The sequence below is a fragment of the Babylonia areolata genome, chromosome 12, assembly GCF_041734735.1.
Source record: "Babylonia areolata isolate BAREFJ2019XMU chromosome 12, ASM4173473v1, whole genome shotgun sequence".
NCBI lineage: Eukaryota > Metazoa > Mollusca > Gastropoda > Neogastropoda > Buccinidae > Babylonia > Babylonia areolata.
This window is the reverse complement of record NC_134887.1, coordinates 13,124,286-13,139,863: the sequence shown is the minus strand read 5'-3', so window position 1 is coordinate 13,139,863 and position 15,578 is coordinate 13,124,286. Positions and strand designations below refer to the sequence as shown.

Genomic DNA, 15,578 nt, shown 5'->3' with positions numbered 1-15,578 from the left:
ACATCTGATTCTTATCTCTGCCTTTCGCTCTTCACTAAAAACTCATCTTTTTAACCCTTTCACTGCCAAGGTCGCATTTATGCAGCAGCTAGGTAGAGGACCCATGTCACTGAAGGGTGATCAGATTATGGGTCTGTTATCCATGAACCTACTGCTCTTAATGTTCTGTGGTAGGACAGGCCATATTTTCTACACATCGCAGGGGGAATCCCCAGCTATTATTAGACACTATATTTTCTGTGTTTGTAGCACAAGGGAATTTTGCACTCTAAATTGACTGGCGGTGAAAGGGTTAAAATCTACCTCTAAGCACTCTCAGCTTCCTTATCCAAAACCAGGTCACTTCGGATGCATGATGAATGAGAGAGGGAGAGTGGAGGGGGGGTGGGGGAGGGAGGGGTTTTGAGAAAGAGTGGTCATGAATGATTCGTGCAATTTGTATATTTTTTGCTTTCGAGAAAAGAGTCCTGAGCCCTTAGATAGAAAGGGCGCTACATAAATGTACATAATTATCATTATCATAAGGGTGGCCTAGTGGTTACGCATCCGCCTAGGATGCAAGAGAATCTGAATCTGACAGTAGGGAATAGAATCCCACACTTGCCAGAATTTTCTCCCCTTCCACTAGACCTTGAGTGGCCTTCTGGACGCTAAGTCATTTGGACGAAACGATAAACTGAGGTCCCTTGCGCAGCATGTACACAGCGCAGGTAAAAGAACCCATGGCACCAAAAAGGTTGTCCCTGGCAAAAAAAAAAACTACCTCTGATAGTGAAACTGATTCACTTGACAGCAGGAAAAAGGGGTGGGGTGAGGGGTTGGGGGTGGCGTTGCTCTGTGGTGCAGCACACTTTGGGGACAGCAGCCAAATCTACTGGACACAGAGAAATCTATTGTGACAAAAAGTAATACGAATCAATACAGTACCAAGGAATTCCAGTTCTTCCGGGTACACTTCTGGAGGCTGATCATAGACCCGTTTCTCCTTCATTCTTTTTCATTCTCTCTTTTCTTCCTTCCTTCCTTTAGTAGAGTTCCCCCCCCCCCCCCCCCTTCAAGGTAAGAATAGCAGGTTTCAGAAAACACAAGCTCATCAATAAGATCTTTACAGTGATGTAAACAACAACAACAACAGAAAAAAAGAGAAAAAAGAAAAAAAGAAAAAACCTCTCATAAAACTAACTGCTCTGTTGTCTCCCCACTATCTCTTTTCCTTTCCACGGTGTTTCATTCCTAAAATCTATTCACACAACCACAAATATCAAAAAAGGGATGAAAATGGAGACGCAATATCAATAATATTTGACAAGTGGACAGGCACAGACCCTGAAACCAACCATAAATTAAGAAGGGCACTCATCGAACGTGGTGACATGACACACTCACTACAAACAGAGCTCTGCGGAAAACTTGGGCAAACAGCACGCCACTTTTACCAATACTGTCGTGCAGAACACCACAAGTAAAACCTGAACGTTGAGGTATTCTTGTAGGCTTTTTTTAAGACACCAGCATGCATTCTACACTGTCATCACACACACACACACACACGCACACACGCACACACAAACATACACACTCCCTCTCTTTTTTGCAATAAAAGATCGTCCGAACAATGAAGACAACCACACAAATGACCATAAAAACAATCTTTCTCTGAGTGTTTGATTTTCTCGTTGAGAACAGCTAAAAATGGAAACATTTGAGAGAAAACCAGTAGTCTCCAGAACTGGCTACGTCCAAATCCAAACTCCTCCAAACTGGGAAAAACCCACTGACTGTCACAGGGTCTTTTTTAAAGTCTTGTTTTTGACATGTGACTGATCAGTGACGCGTGTGCTCTCCTTTCACAGATGAAACAGGAATTTGTTTTAGCTATTCACTCCGAACAGAGCACAACTGGCTTGTTTTGTTCTGCCCTGCACATCCACACACAATAACTGTGTATCTCCATGCAAAAACATATATATTCACATTGTCTCTCTTTCTCTGCAGGCAAAATTTCTCCTCTCTCAAGATGCGGTCTCTCCTCCCGTGTGTGCTTGGCTCGACTGTTCCGGGCTGTGCTTTTGCTGCAACACAAATTTCAGTATTTCAGTTTCAAGGAGGTAGCAAGAGTGTGTGAACTGATCTATATAATAATAAGAATAATTAGTATTTATGTAGCGCCAAATCTTGTGTGGAGACAAATCACAGCGCTTTCACACCAGTCAGTCACACGCACAACTCTAGACTGAAAAAAAAAACCTGAAAAAAACCCCGAAGGGGCAGGTAAGGGAGGCTATCTTGGGAAGAAGTGGGTTTTAAGGCCAGACTAGAAAGAGCTGAGTGCGGAAACCTGACGAAGCGAAGGGGGGTACTCATTCCAAATGCAAGGTCCAGAGACAGAGAAAGAGCGGCGGCCGACAGTGGATTGTTTGAATCTGGGTAGGCATAAACAGAGTGGATCCAAAGCCGAACGTAGAGAGCGAGATGGGGTGTAGATGCGAAGGCAGCCACAGAGATAGGAAGGGGCAGATTTGTGAATACATTCATAACAAAGAGTACAGATCTTGTACTTTATTCTGTGTGAGACAGGGAGCCAATGGAGATGTAAAAGATGAGTGATGTGCTCAGATCTTTTCTTTCTGAGGACAAGTCGGGCAGCAGAGTTTTGTATGCACTGGAGGGACTGGAGGGATGACGTAGACAAACCAGATAATAGAGTTGTAGTAGTCGAGGAGAGACAGAGAATGAGAGAAACAACAAGTATAGATATTACATCAGTGGACAGATATATATATATATATATATATGCTACACCACATCTGCTGTTCTGTTTGTTTGTTTTTTTAAGCAAAAAAAACAACAGCAAACAAACCAGCAGCAAATGCCTGATCTTCACATAAACCCAACAGGGTTTTGAGAGCTAATCCTATGTTTGTGTAAAACATCTGCATAAAAAAAACACACCAAAAAACAAAACAACAACAACCGATAAGTAAATGCAATACACCACCAGCATCATGTAGGAACAGATCATGTAGAACCCCCTGTACCGTCCACTGCATCCCACCCCACCAGAGAAAGGCAGACCTGTGCACCCCTCAACTACCCTTTCCAGTACTTGTGCACCCCTCAACTACCCTTTTCAGTACTTGTGCACCCCTCAACTACCCTGTGCACCCCTCAGCTACCCTTTTCAGTACTTGTGCACCCCTCAACTACCCTGTGCATCCCTCAACTACCCTGTGCACCCCTCAGCTACCCTTTCCAGTACTTGTGCACCCCTCAACTACGCTTTTCAGTACTTGTGCACCCCTCAACTACCCTGTGCACCCCTCAACTACCCTTTCCAGTACTTGTGCACCCCTCAACTACCCTTTCCAGTACTTGTGCACCCCTCAACTACCCTGTGCACCCCTCAACTACGCTTTTCAGTACTTGTGCACCCCTCAACTACCCTGTGCACCCCTCAACTACCCTTTCCAGTACTTGTGCACCCCTCAACTATCCTGTGCACCCCTCAACTATGTTTTTCAGTACTTGTGCACCCCTCAACTACCCTGCACCCCTGAACTACCCTGTGCACACCTCAACTACGGTTTTCAGTACTTGTGCACCCCTCAACTACCCTTTTCAGTACTTGTGCACCCCTCAACTACCCTGTGCACCCCTCAACTACGCTTTTCAGTACTTGTGCACCCCTCAACTACCCTTTTCAGTACTGTCATGACAGTCTTCAGTATTTTTTTTTTATGGACTTTCAGTATTTTATCACATCTGATCAATATTGATCATTGCTCTCTCTCTCTCTCTCCCTCCTCCTCCCTCCCACTCTCTTATAAAAGAAAAAAATGCTTACTTGCAATATGTCGTAACCATTTTCTTGTTGGATTTTTTTCTTCTTCATATTTTAGACTGCTGAGAAATTGGATTTTGGTTTATGTAATCAGATTTCTGTATTTCTCCCCCCCACCCCCCAGGACAAATACGGAAAAATATGGGGGCTGCACAGGTCTGGAAAGATGATGGTCATTATTAATGTGAACAGTTTTCTCTCCACCCCTGTTTCACTATTGTGTGCTTGTTACGTCCTAGTTTTCTTCTTTTTTTTTTTCTTTCCTTTTTTCTTGTGTCGTTGTTGCTGATCATGTACGTTTATTGTATTGTGTTGTTGTTGTTGTTGTTCTTAATGCACATTTATTGTATTTGTTGTTGGTATGTTGAGTGTGTTTATTGTATTTTTCATTTTTGCTCTTGTTGTTCATGTGTGTTTACTGTATTACTCAGAAAGGAAGGGAAGAAACAGAGAAGGAAGAGGAAGGAAGAAGCTGAGGTGGGAACGGAAAAAGAGGGAGGGTGGGGGAGAGTTGCTGATGACAGGAATGTGCACACACACACATACACGCACGCACGCGCACAAACAAACACACACACACACACATATGCCTGCATCCACATGAGCATGCACTCACACATGTACAACTACAAAGTTCAAGAAAGCTACACAGAAAATAAAACCATCTACTTTTTGAACTGTTCACCGCAAAAAGGTTAAAAAAAATGTCGCTGAAATTCAAAATGTTATCAAAGATAACAGCACAAGATACACAACAATTCATTATAAGAATATGCAATTGGAATTTGACAGAACATACACTGAATATACATAGATCTCACAACATTACCATAATTTCTTTACATTTTTTTTTTCAATGAAAATTTACTCCAAGACCACAGCATATTCTGCACTGAAAAAGAAATCAAGAAGAACAAACAGGAAACCACACTCATGATAGAAAAATATACACTACATTTTCATAGAAAAAAAGGCGCAAAAGTGATGAACAAAAATGTACAAACTATAATAGAAAAGAAGAAGATAGAAGGTGTGGTTTCAAAGTTTTAGAAGTGAGAAGAATTCCCAAGATGAGAACGAAAAGATCACTGAATGTTTCCCTCTTTCAGAAGTACATCAGCATGCAGGCTATCAAAGTGCAAGGTGAGTGAGCACAGTGTTATTCAAAACCACTATTCAACAGTAACAAATTCAAGAATGGAAATTGTACAATAAATAACAGTGGATTAACTTCAGCTTACACATTTTTCTGTCACTATAGAGGTCTTAACACCCAAAATGATTTCACCAGAAGGTATGAAACAGATCTACGCGTACACTTCTTCGGGCCAACAAATGTACAGTGGTTGCTTTCATACTATCAAGAAACAGATATATACAGGCGGATCTTAACACACAAACATGTTAGAGTGTACATGACATACCCAGGGCAATTAAAGTAATATATATATATATATATATATATATATATATATACAGTATTTAAGGATTCACAACAATGCTATGATGGTTCGAAATCAGATGATAAACTTCCCAACTCTTGCAAGAATTGGTTTGTGAAACAATGAACTAATAGGTGTTGGGAAATTAAAAAAAAAACAAAATAAAATAAAAATATTTAAAAAATCAATAAAATAGAAGACACAACATTAAAAGTGATTACAGTTTCTCTGAACCAGTGGAAACAAATGTAGTTTTGAAAGAAATGGGAATATCCAATGATAATGACTGTGATATCTTATTTGGAAATGAAAGACTGTACCGATCATATAATCTGGTGATGTGATTACTAAAAAAAAAAAAAAAAAAAAATTCTAGACAATCTCATAAGAATTGCTAAAATGATAATGTACAAGTTGTGTGAACTCGAATTATTAATGAAAAATGTACAATCAATTTTGGATTTGATAATGAAATACTCACAGACCCAGTCCTTGATTTGCTAATCCTCCTAAGAAAGATGTATGTGTATACAACTGTCAGTTAGATAGACACCTTCCAAATGTAACATCCTATGAAAGGAACCTGACCACAAGACAAAATACTGAATACACAGAACAGCACAATGCAACGATAGCACAACAACAGACAGCTTTACAAGTTTAAGAGAAAATGAATATGGTTACCTAACTTTCCTTTAACAATAAATACCATAACTGAGTTGTTGAATTACTATCAAATGCAAACAATAGTGCAAAAGATGCATTTTCTATTCTGACACATTTTGAGCTTGAAGGAGGCTTCTCTTATTTTGAAACAGGCGAATGTCATAATCTATTCAAATGATTTATTTGTATCATCCTTCGATACAATACTGTACATTTGTGTCAGGATGTTTTAGGTGACCGTCTTTTTTGTTTGCTTTTGTTTCTACTTTAAATTTTGTTTGTTGTTTCTTTTTCTTATTCTTTTTTTTTTAAATGTGCATGATTAAGTTCCTCAAGTACTGCTTCAAGTCAAAAGAACAAAATCAATCCTAAAAAAAAAAAAAAAGAAAAAAAAGAAACAAGGCATCATCTTAAAGAAACACTAACAAGGACATTATACAAGAGGTAAATCACTTTTATCAACAGCTATATGAAAAGTGAAATGTAGAAAAGTGTAATAAATATGAAATAGTAGAAGATCACCAACAACCTAGTGGAAGGTCAAGATTTCTGTGGTCCATAAACTTACCCAAGAAGTTCCAATAACTCTACAAGAGAAAACGACATTAAAGGAGGCAATAACTCCACCTAGAAATATGCGCATACACGTACTTGTGCTCTTGCATTTTCCAGGTTCGGTACAGATACGTCAATGCATGAACAAAAAAAAACAAAAAACAACAACAACAAAAACCCAGCTATATCAATGCATGAACAAACAACAAACTATGTAGGAAAAATAATTCAAACATGCTTAGAGCTAGGATCACACAAAGTGCCACTACCACTTACCTTTTTCTTCTTTTTCTCTTTCTTTTTCTTCCGCTTTTCCTTGGTGGTGTCTTCCTCCTTCTTCACCTTCTTTGTCTTCTTGGACTCAGTGTCAGTGGCACTGTCTGGAGCTGAAAAAAGCAACAAAAGGCTCATCGACACTTATCCAGCGATGCCAACCCCGGTCAAGTGTTTGTAGGAACAATCAGGAAATTTGGAAGGAACATTTTGAATTTCGTAGGAACACTTGGACTCCAAGCCACATCAGCAAACTTACATTTTATCTATGATAGTCAGTCGTGTCGAACTATGACCATCAGAACAGCAGAGATGGCAACTGCTGTTCCGACTATTTGGGCTAGAATTTGATTATAGTGGAAAATGTCTTGTCCAAGTACATCCCCACTCTCTCAGCCAAGAGGGTTTTAGGACAGTCAGTGTTGGGATGGTTCTCAAAGGCCAACTAGCCCACAAGGCTGCAGCACAAAGAGCCAGTGCAATTTTGCCTCCTAGTTTGAGAGTCATAGTCCTTCACAAAAGACTAAGCTGTAAATGGTTTCCCATTGACTGGAGAAGCCATTGATAATACAGCTCTCACTTTGCTGTTGGCCCAAATGTAAACTGTAAACTTATGTCAATCTGTGATATAAGCCGAGTGTTGGACATTTTATCTACAAGGAATGCAAACACTTGGGCCTGATAGAAATGTCCAACTCACACACAGCACAACAAACATGCAAGTTCCCCAAAATGGAGGGCATGATGCACGGATATTTTTCAGTGTACGTTTGGCGAAATTCTGTCCCTGCCATTGCTTCTTTACAGCTGACACTCTGTGGCACTGCGTCGCTTCCCTGGTCTTTGTTCATCTTGTTTCTAACAACTGGAATCCACGGCTGACTTCTCTGTTTCGAGCTGCTCCCTTGCACTCCACTGGGCACAGATGCCGTTAATCAAGACACAACTTGATTTAGCCACGTTCTGTCTTGTTTGGGCAATCGATTAAGCTGATTGGTTCACTCAATGCTGTTTCAATATAAACATGCATGTGATTAGCTGAGCATCATCACATGAGACCAAGGTTAGTAGTGACTGCCCTGGCCTGGTGATCAACAGGTCTAGAGCATCTGGGTAAAGTTACAACAGCAAAGCGTGTCACCCTGCTATGTAGTCGGAAATGAACTTGTCAGAACAATATTCACTTTGGCGTAACGTTGGAAAAAACTGCGAATGAGTGTAACAAAATATAGCGAAATTGTAACAGTTGCCATCTCTGCTTACCTAGTATGGTATGGTGCACAGACTGTGTTTCATTCCAAAACCTACTCATTCAAATGAAACAATAAAAACACGTCTGGAGTGTAGTACACACTTAGTGCATGAAAAAAGAACCAACGGCAACAAAAGGTTGTCCCTGGCAAAATGTTGGTATAAAAAAATCCAATCAGATAAGAAAACACAAATATATTTGCAGGCACTGTACTGATGCTCTTTCTTTGAGGAGAACAGCCCAATTTCACACAGGGATATCGGTTGTGACAAAATGAAATAAAATACAATCCAATAAATATACAATAAATGTCTGCTGATCCAACAACACAAATAATCATGTGAGCAGCTCACTGAAGGGTTCGTACAGATTTGTAATCACAAAAGCTTTAAACTCTTTCACTAACGGTTTCCGTGCAGAAAAAACACCCCCAGCGCCAAATATTTAAGACTCTACACTCTCAGTCACACCATTAGGTTCATGTCAAAACAGCACAGTGGACTTGTTCACTTCTTCTTCTGTGTTCGTGGGCTGCAACTCCCACGTTCACTTGTAAGTACATGAGTAGGCTTTTACGTGTATGACCGTTTTTTATCCCACCATGTAGGCAGCCATACTCCGTTTTTCGGGGGGGGTGCATGCTGGGTATGTTCTTGTTTCCATAACCCACCGAACTCTGACATGGATTACAGGATCTTTAATGTGCGTATCTGATCTGCTTGCATATACACACAAAGGGGGTTCAGGCACAAGCAGGTCTGCACACATATTGACCTGGGAGATTGTAAAAATATCCACCCTTTACTCACTAGGCGCCGTGACTGAAATTTGCACCCAGGACCCTCAGATTGAAAGTCCAACACTTTAACCATTCGGCTAATGTGCCCGTCACTTGTTCACTTCAAACTTGGTCTGGTGGCAAAGGTTGGTCACTGTTTTATTGGCTTGGAAACTGCGTGTCTTCAGCTAGTGCAGATGCAGTGCACTGTAACAAAACTTTGTGCAAAAAACATACAAGAATGGGTCTTGAAGGTGCCCCTGTATAGCATGATGACAGCTCATAACATAAAGAGCTCTGTTTAGCTTGGAGGACTTATCACAACCCACATGTTTGAAGTGCGTTACCTTGCGTGACTTGGAGAGCGTTGCCTTTGGTGGTATCCAGCTCTCGTGAGCGCTTCTTGTGTTTCTTCTTCTTGTGGGGCATCTGTGCCATCATCTGGTACTGTTCTGGTAACTGCACACGCAGACACACACGCAGACACATATAAATGGACTCAATTCATCATCATGCATGTCACTTGTCAGCATCACAATACACACACTAAAGGCACTATTTTACTAATAATATTTCTAGCATTAGCCACAAGCATTTAAAACACTTTTTATCGTATCACACATTTTGACAGAACAGTTATGATAAAAAAGGCAGCCAAAATCCTTGTGTTTCAATCTGCAATGATAAACTTAACACAAAAGAATGGAAACCTCAATCCAATCAAGATAGACAGTTTCATGAAAAGATCACACTATAGTATTTAAGAAAAACTTCAATTAGTACACATTGGACAAAATCATTACCTATTCAATCATAACTCAAGCACTGGTACACTCTCTCAGTACATGTTTACATCACATAAAAAGGGACATTTAACTGATTTGATTATATTACATGAATCCATTCACATACAGACACACACATGACAAAGTATCAAACAAAATGGTCTCTCTCCCACTCACCATTTGGCTGCAGCCTCTAAAACAGTACACACACCTACATACCTGTGTGGCGTACACACACACACACACACACAGTGACACACATACACACACACACACACACACAGTGACACACATACACACACACACACACACACAGTGACACACACACACACACACACACACAGTGACACACATACACACACACACACTTACAGGTCCAGGATGAAGCCGGAAACCAGACAGTGCAGAACCTGACAAGGGAGTCAACTCTTTGCCTGTAATGGGCGCCTTCTCAATCAGTGATCGCAGTGAACTGTGTACAAAGAGTGGAAAAGTTAAGACAATATCACTCATGTTCTGGGAAGTACATAGTTCTCAATTATAATTTATTATAAAAAAAAATGTTAGGCTTAAAACTGAAACTTATATACAAAAAAATTCTTTTAAAATTTATATTACAGCTCATACTGATTAAAGTTTATTTGATTGTTTATCAGTATCAACTGTTGTCTGATTATAAAATTTTGCACTGGTATTTCATACACACACACACACACACATACACTCACACCACACACACACACACATAAATGTGTACATCATCACAGAGACAGACAGACAGACAGACAGAGAAACAGAGAGACTGAGAGAGATTACATAGAACTGCAAATAACAGCTTAACTTGTTAATGATAGCAATAAATAGGACATTGTTTGCTAATAAATTTGTACACACATGTGATATTCATTGAATTTAATTTCATTCAGACTAGATAAACTGAAGATGAAACAATAAAAAAGGGAAAAAAGAAAAAAAAAAAGAAGGAAAAGGAAAATCCAACCTTTAATTATAAATATAAAAAATTTTAAAAGCTGTTGACATTTTGGACAGTGTGGCAAATGATCATTAATCAATGAGTCTGAACTTGAAGTATAACACAGTTTATAAATGATGTACTCTAGTACAAATGCGGCTACACAGAAATAATGCTTCATTCACTTTTTATACATATAAGTAGATGATAATACAGCATATAAATACTTATGTGCAGCTGTGCAAATACATGCATACGTTGCACTGCATGACATGATTTTACTCAGTAATGGAAGGTAGAAGTGTATACAAGTTACAACTGTATACGTATATGTACATCCTGAATTTCTTCCACCATGCTTGGTGTAAATTCTATTTTCATAACACAAAAATGAACACAAAGATAATTAATTTTGTCACACATTACCTATTATCCTGAATGCCTGCTGTATCGATGTTTCCTGGCAAATGTGGAAGAAACGAACTCAGCTCCTCTTTCACTTTCTTCCCAAAATATTTGTTGTAGGAGTGCTCCAGACCATAATGTGCCAACAAGTTGATACTGGCAGAAATATCTGTGGCCTCTGGCAACACAAAAAAGATGTTCATTTGGTTAGGTTTTTTGTTGTTGTTTTTTTTGGTTAGAATATCATACATCAATTTTTATTAACATTTTAATAACAGGGATGTAATAGGGACTGAATAAAAAAAAAAACATACTTTAGCTGAAGGGTGGGGCTGCTACAAAAACCCTGGTGTGATAGAAAGGTGACAGCTCACTGGGGGAAAGGGGGTGAGGGGTGGGGTGGGGGGCAAAGCCCTCCTGAAGCTGACGAAAAATGTTTACAAACCTCAATAACACAACAGTGCAAGAATCACAAATCTTTCATACTTTAGTAAGATTGATAATATTATTATAATATTAGGGGTCAATATTTACTTCTTTTTTTTCTTTAATGGCACATATTGCATAAATACACCAAAAGAAAGAACAGCCTTAAGTAGTAAAATCTAGCATAAGACAAAATATAATTTTCTGCTCGTAATGGAGTTTAATACTTTGGCTATAGATCACAGATCTAAAACACTTGTAGAACTTTATACCAGCTGCAGCCACCAAGTGTATTGTTACTGCATCATTGGTCCAACAGGGATCAGGTTCGACATCGGTCATTGATGCATTTAATTTTGAAATGACCTATTGTTTTTCAAGTTGCCAGGTCATGTGACATTGTTTTTATGACCAGTCGGTCAACCAAAGTAACCATCTCTCTCTCTCTCTCTTTAACGATCGCGATCGCTTTGTCGTCTGCTCCTACAGGAAATGACTATAAACTGGTTTATTAAAATACAGATCCGTGACGAAACGAAATCCGAAACGAATCTTTATCGCTGCCTTTCGCGAGCTTCAGAAGACCAGAACATTGCATTTTCTTGTCAGAAATCAATGACATTCTTAACTTCTTTTTTTTTCTAGTCAATGAATGACCAGAATGGCCAATGTATTACATTTTCCTTTCATTTGTGCATTATTAAAGTTTGAAAAAGCCCGGGACGGGTGATATTTGACCTATTGATTTTCAAAATGACCTATTGATTTTATGTTCTTCCGGTCATATGACCTATTGTCTATTGAACCCAACCTGATCCCTGATTGGTTGACACAGTTTCAGCACACAAAAAGTTGCATCAACTGTTCACACAATTTCAGCTAAAAAAAAAGTTGAGGTTTTTGTTGCATAAAGTGATGATTAAGAAGTGGCCAGACAGAGAGATTGTGCATGTGTGTGTGTGTGTGTGTGTGTGTGTGTGTGTGTGTGTGTGTGTGTGTGTGTGATTAGTCATTCATGCATTAAGCGCACATAAAAGAACCCGCGGCACCAAAAATGGTTTGTCCCTGGCAAAATTCTGTAGTAAAATTTACTTCAACAGGAAAACAAATAAAATTGCAGGCAGAAAAAAATACCAAAAAAATGGGTGGTGGTGTCAGCATAGCAACGTGCTCTCCCCGGGGAGAGCAGACCGAATTTCAAAAAGAGAAATCTGTTGTGAAAAAAAGAGAAATACAAATGAAAGTACAATTGTACATGTGTTTGTGTGTATGTGCATGTGTGTGTTTGCATATGTATGTTCACTTTCACTTTCACTGTGTTGACGGCCACAATCATCAATTTGATTTTTACGCCGTTTTTGTTGGGTTGTGATGAAAGAAAAACAAGCTACAGAAAGTGACAGACCTATTAGTGAGGATGAAAACTTAGTCCTACTCTAAGTGGGTTCTCCGGCAGGCTACTATCACTTCACTTTTCGCCCTTCCGAGCTAGCCGGTCCCTTGCTGATCTAAGACAGCAGGGCCCCAAAAATAAATTAAAAAAACCCAAAAATACTAGGGTAAGAGAGGGGGTGGGGAGGAGGAAGGGGGGTGGGGGGGTAGGGGACCTGTTATCTAATTAACTACTGATTGGGGGGCACCCTAGACTTAAAGGTGTCCAAGGTGTCTGCTGCTATAGCTGTTTCACGCAGGTTGTGTGTGTGTGTGCATTTGCATTCCTGTGTATGTGCGTCTGCTGCTGTAGGTATGTCTGTATGGGTTGGAAATGTCTGTATATGTGCGTATACCAGTGTGTGTGTGTGTGTGTGTGTGTGTGTTTCGTATCAAAAAGACAATATCCACACATTGGGCCAGGAATATTGCTACACTCCTGGGAACAGGAGTGAATCATTTTGCTTGCTTGTTTGTTGTTGTTCAGTTGTCTTTAATCCAAAGTGTGTTTATTTGCTTGTTGTATTCAATTCAAAGCATTCTAGATTTAATCAAAACGACTAGGAATTGACTCACAGCCGGATCTAAAACTAAAAGATACATACTGTTTGGCACAAGAGTTGGTTCCATCAACACTGGACATATTACAATCTGGCCTTTCATTATTTGGACAGTTGAAAACGCTGTGGCAGTAGTTTTTTTTCCTGTCAAATACATCTATTTTATCATTATGATTTCATATTCATGTAAAAACCTGGCATAACTCATTAACTGTTTAATTTGAAGAATTTTTTTTTTACGAATTCTAAACCAAATACCGGTACACAACACCAAACAAACGAAACATCGAAAGAGAAACATGCAGAGTGGGGCGGAACTAATTACGCTTTCTCTGTCACACACACATACACATCAAACAAATCAACAGTAAACCAAATTAACATAACAAAAATAAACACACACACAAACCTGGGGTATCTTTGATGAGGTAAAAGGTCCCTGTCTGCGTGACAGACGGATTTTTTCCCGGAATTAAACTGATCGTGGCTTTCAATGTACCCGTAGAATCCTGCCTCGGGACATACGCTGGTGATCGAGATCCCCTCTCGCGAGGGCTGGAGCGTGGAGACGACTGCATTGTTTAAAACATTGGTTTTTCTTGTTCGCCAAAGGTAGTTTGACTTGCTAACATGCAAACAACAGCTTCGCAAATCACGCTGCCATCTTGGAAGTACAGGAAGTGTCTTTCAGCCGTGCACTACCCAAATATGGCTAATAACTGCTAACGAGAGAGAGAGAGAGAGAGAGAGAGAGAGAGAGAGAGAGAGAGAGAGAGAGAGACTAGACTAGACTAGACTAGACTAGACTAGACTAGACTAGACAAAATTCTTCAATTTTGAGGTTAACAGATATGCGGCAACTGTGTGTAGCCAGTTTCATCCAGTCAGTCTCCCCGAAACTGAACTTCCAATATGGGATCTTTAACACATAAAACAAAACCGAAAATACATCACTGGAAACAAACATCCACACCCTTAAACCAGCCAGACTCAGAAGGGAGGGGAAGAGGGTGGGAAGAAAGGTAAAAAGATGGGATGGGGAGAGGGACATGCCAAGTCATGTGGAGATCTTCTATAGCGTATCTACCGCTGTTGCAAGGGTAGTTTAGCTCGGCCTTGTCAAGCTTGTCAAGTTTGTTTACGCATGAGGGGCATGGATATATCAGCTGATCAACACGTGCCATAAAAAAATGTATGAAACAGGTATACTGTATGTTATCAAATATACTGATAGAGATACACATGATAACACAGGAAGAAAAACAAATGCACTTTTCCGTTGAAAGCATGATTACAAAGATATAATGAAATAACTGTCACTAGCAGGCTAGACTGAGAGGGAGAGGGCAAGAGGAGAGGATCGAGGAGGAGGCAGACAGAAACTGATACAATGAGAACTGAAAGATTAAACAAATTTCGTTATTTGTTTGCTTGTTTTCAGGAAGGGCAGGGGTGGGTAGGTTCTACACGCATACTGATACACATACATACATGTACATGCTCTGCTGTGATAACTGAGAAAGAGACGTCTTAAATACAAGAAAGCGAACAACAGCTGATGCACTAATATATTGTTTGTCAACAAAAAAAGAGAAAGAAAACAAAGTATAAAAGAAGTAAATTAAGCACACAGACAGACAGACACACAGACACACACACACACACACACACACACACATACGCCGGGGGGGGGGGGGGGGGGGGGGGGGGTTGAGGGGGTTCATAGGCAGCAACTGAACAAAATAAGTAACAGCAGCATCAGCAAGATGAGCGATACGTCAAAGATTATATGTTTTATGACATAAGGTGGATAGGTCTTGTTTTTTGAAGGTGGTTGGACAATGGTTTTGTTTAATTAATTGTTTCCATAGGGTGGTGCCTGAGTAAACCAAACTAGATTTGATAATAAAAAAAATTAAAAAAACAGGTCAATCCTTGGGACAAGAATATGGACTTTTGGGGAGTTCCTTGGTGAATCAACAGAATGTTTGCCTATTTATGTTGGTGGTGCATTTCTGGCCTGCCATATTTTTTCTGCATTAATTGATTCTGTTGTTATAATGTAACCTACAGATTAATAGGGTAATATTTGCTTATTCAGTCTCCTTGGCAGAATCCCAGTGTTGACACATAATCTATTGAGGACTAGATATGTTCTTGAAAAAAACAATTTTTGTGAGTGGAGGTCAAT

The 15,578-nt window shown here is 39.6% G+C and overlaps 1 protein-coding gene across 1 annotated transcript; it reads right to left on the bottom strand.

The window, feature by feature from the left end:
- Positions 1–367: 367 nt before the first annotated feature.
- LOC143288396 (mediator of RNA polymerase II transcription subunit 19-like) lies at positions 368–14,061 on the bottom strand. The gene is made up of 6 exons (XM_076596816.1): positions 13,797–14,061; positions 10,992–11,148; positions 9,965–10,064; positions 9,155–9,266; positions 6,781–6,890; positions 368–2,072 (listed from the first exon to the last, which is right to left on the bottom strand). The coding sequence occupies exons 1-6, from the start codon at positions 13,963–13,965 to the stop codon at positions 2,013–2,015; spliced, it is 708 nt and encodes a 235-aa protein (XP_076452931.1). The 5' UTR covers positions 13,966–14,061; the 3' UTR covers positions 368–2,012.
- Between the last annotated feature and the right edge of the window lie 1,517 nt (positions 14,062–15,578).

Excerpts from the sequence above, each read along its gene's own strand:
- LOC143288396 (XM_076596816.1), bottom strand. The coding sequence starts at position 13,965 with ATGCAGTCGTCTCCACGCTCCAGCCCTCGCGAGAGGGGATCTCGATCA. Across the intron at positions 11,149-13,796 it reads CCTCATCAAAGATACCCCAG|AGGCCACAGATATTTCTGCC; the intron begins GTTTGTGTGTGT and ends TTGTGTTGCCAG. Across the intron at positions 10,065-10,991 it reads GCAGGCATTCAGGATAATAG|TTCACTGCGATCACTGATTG; the intron begins GTAATGTGTGAC and ends CTTTGTACACAG.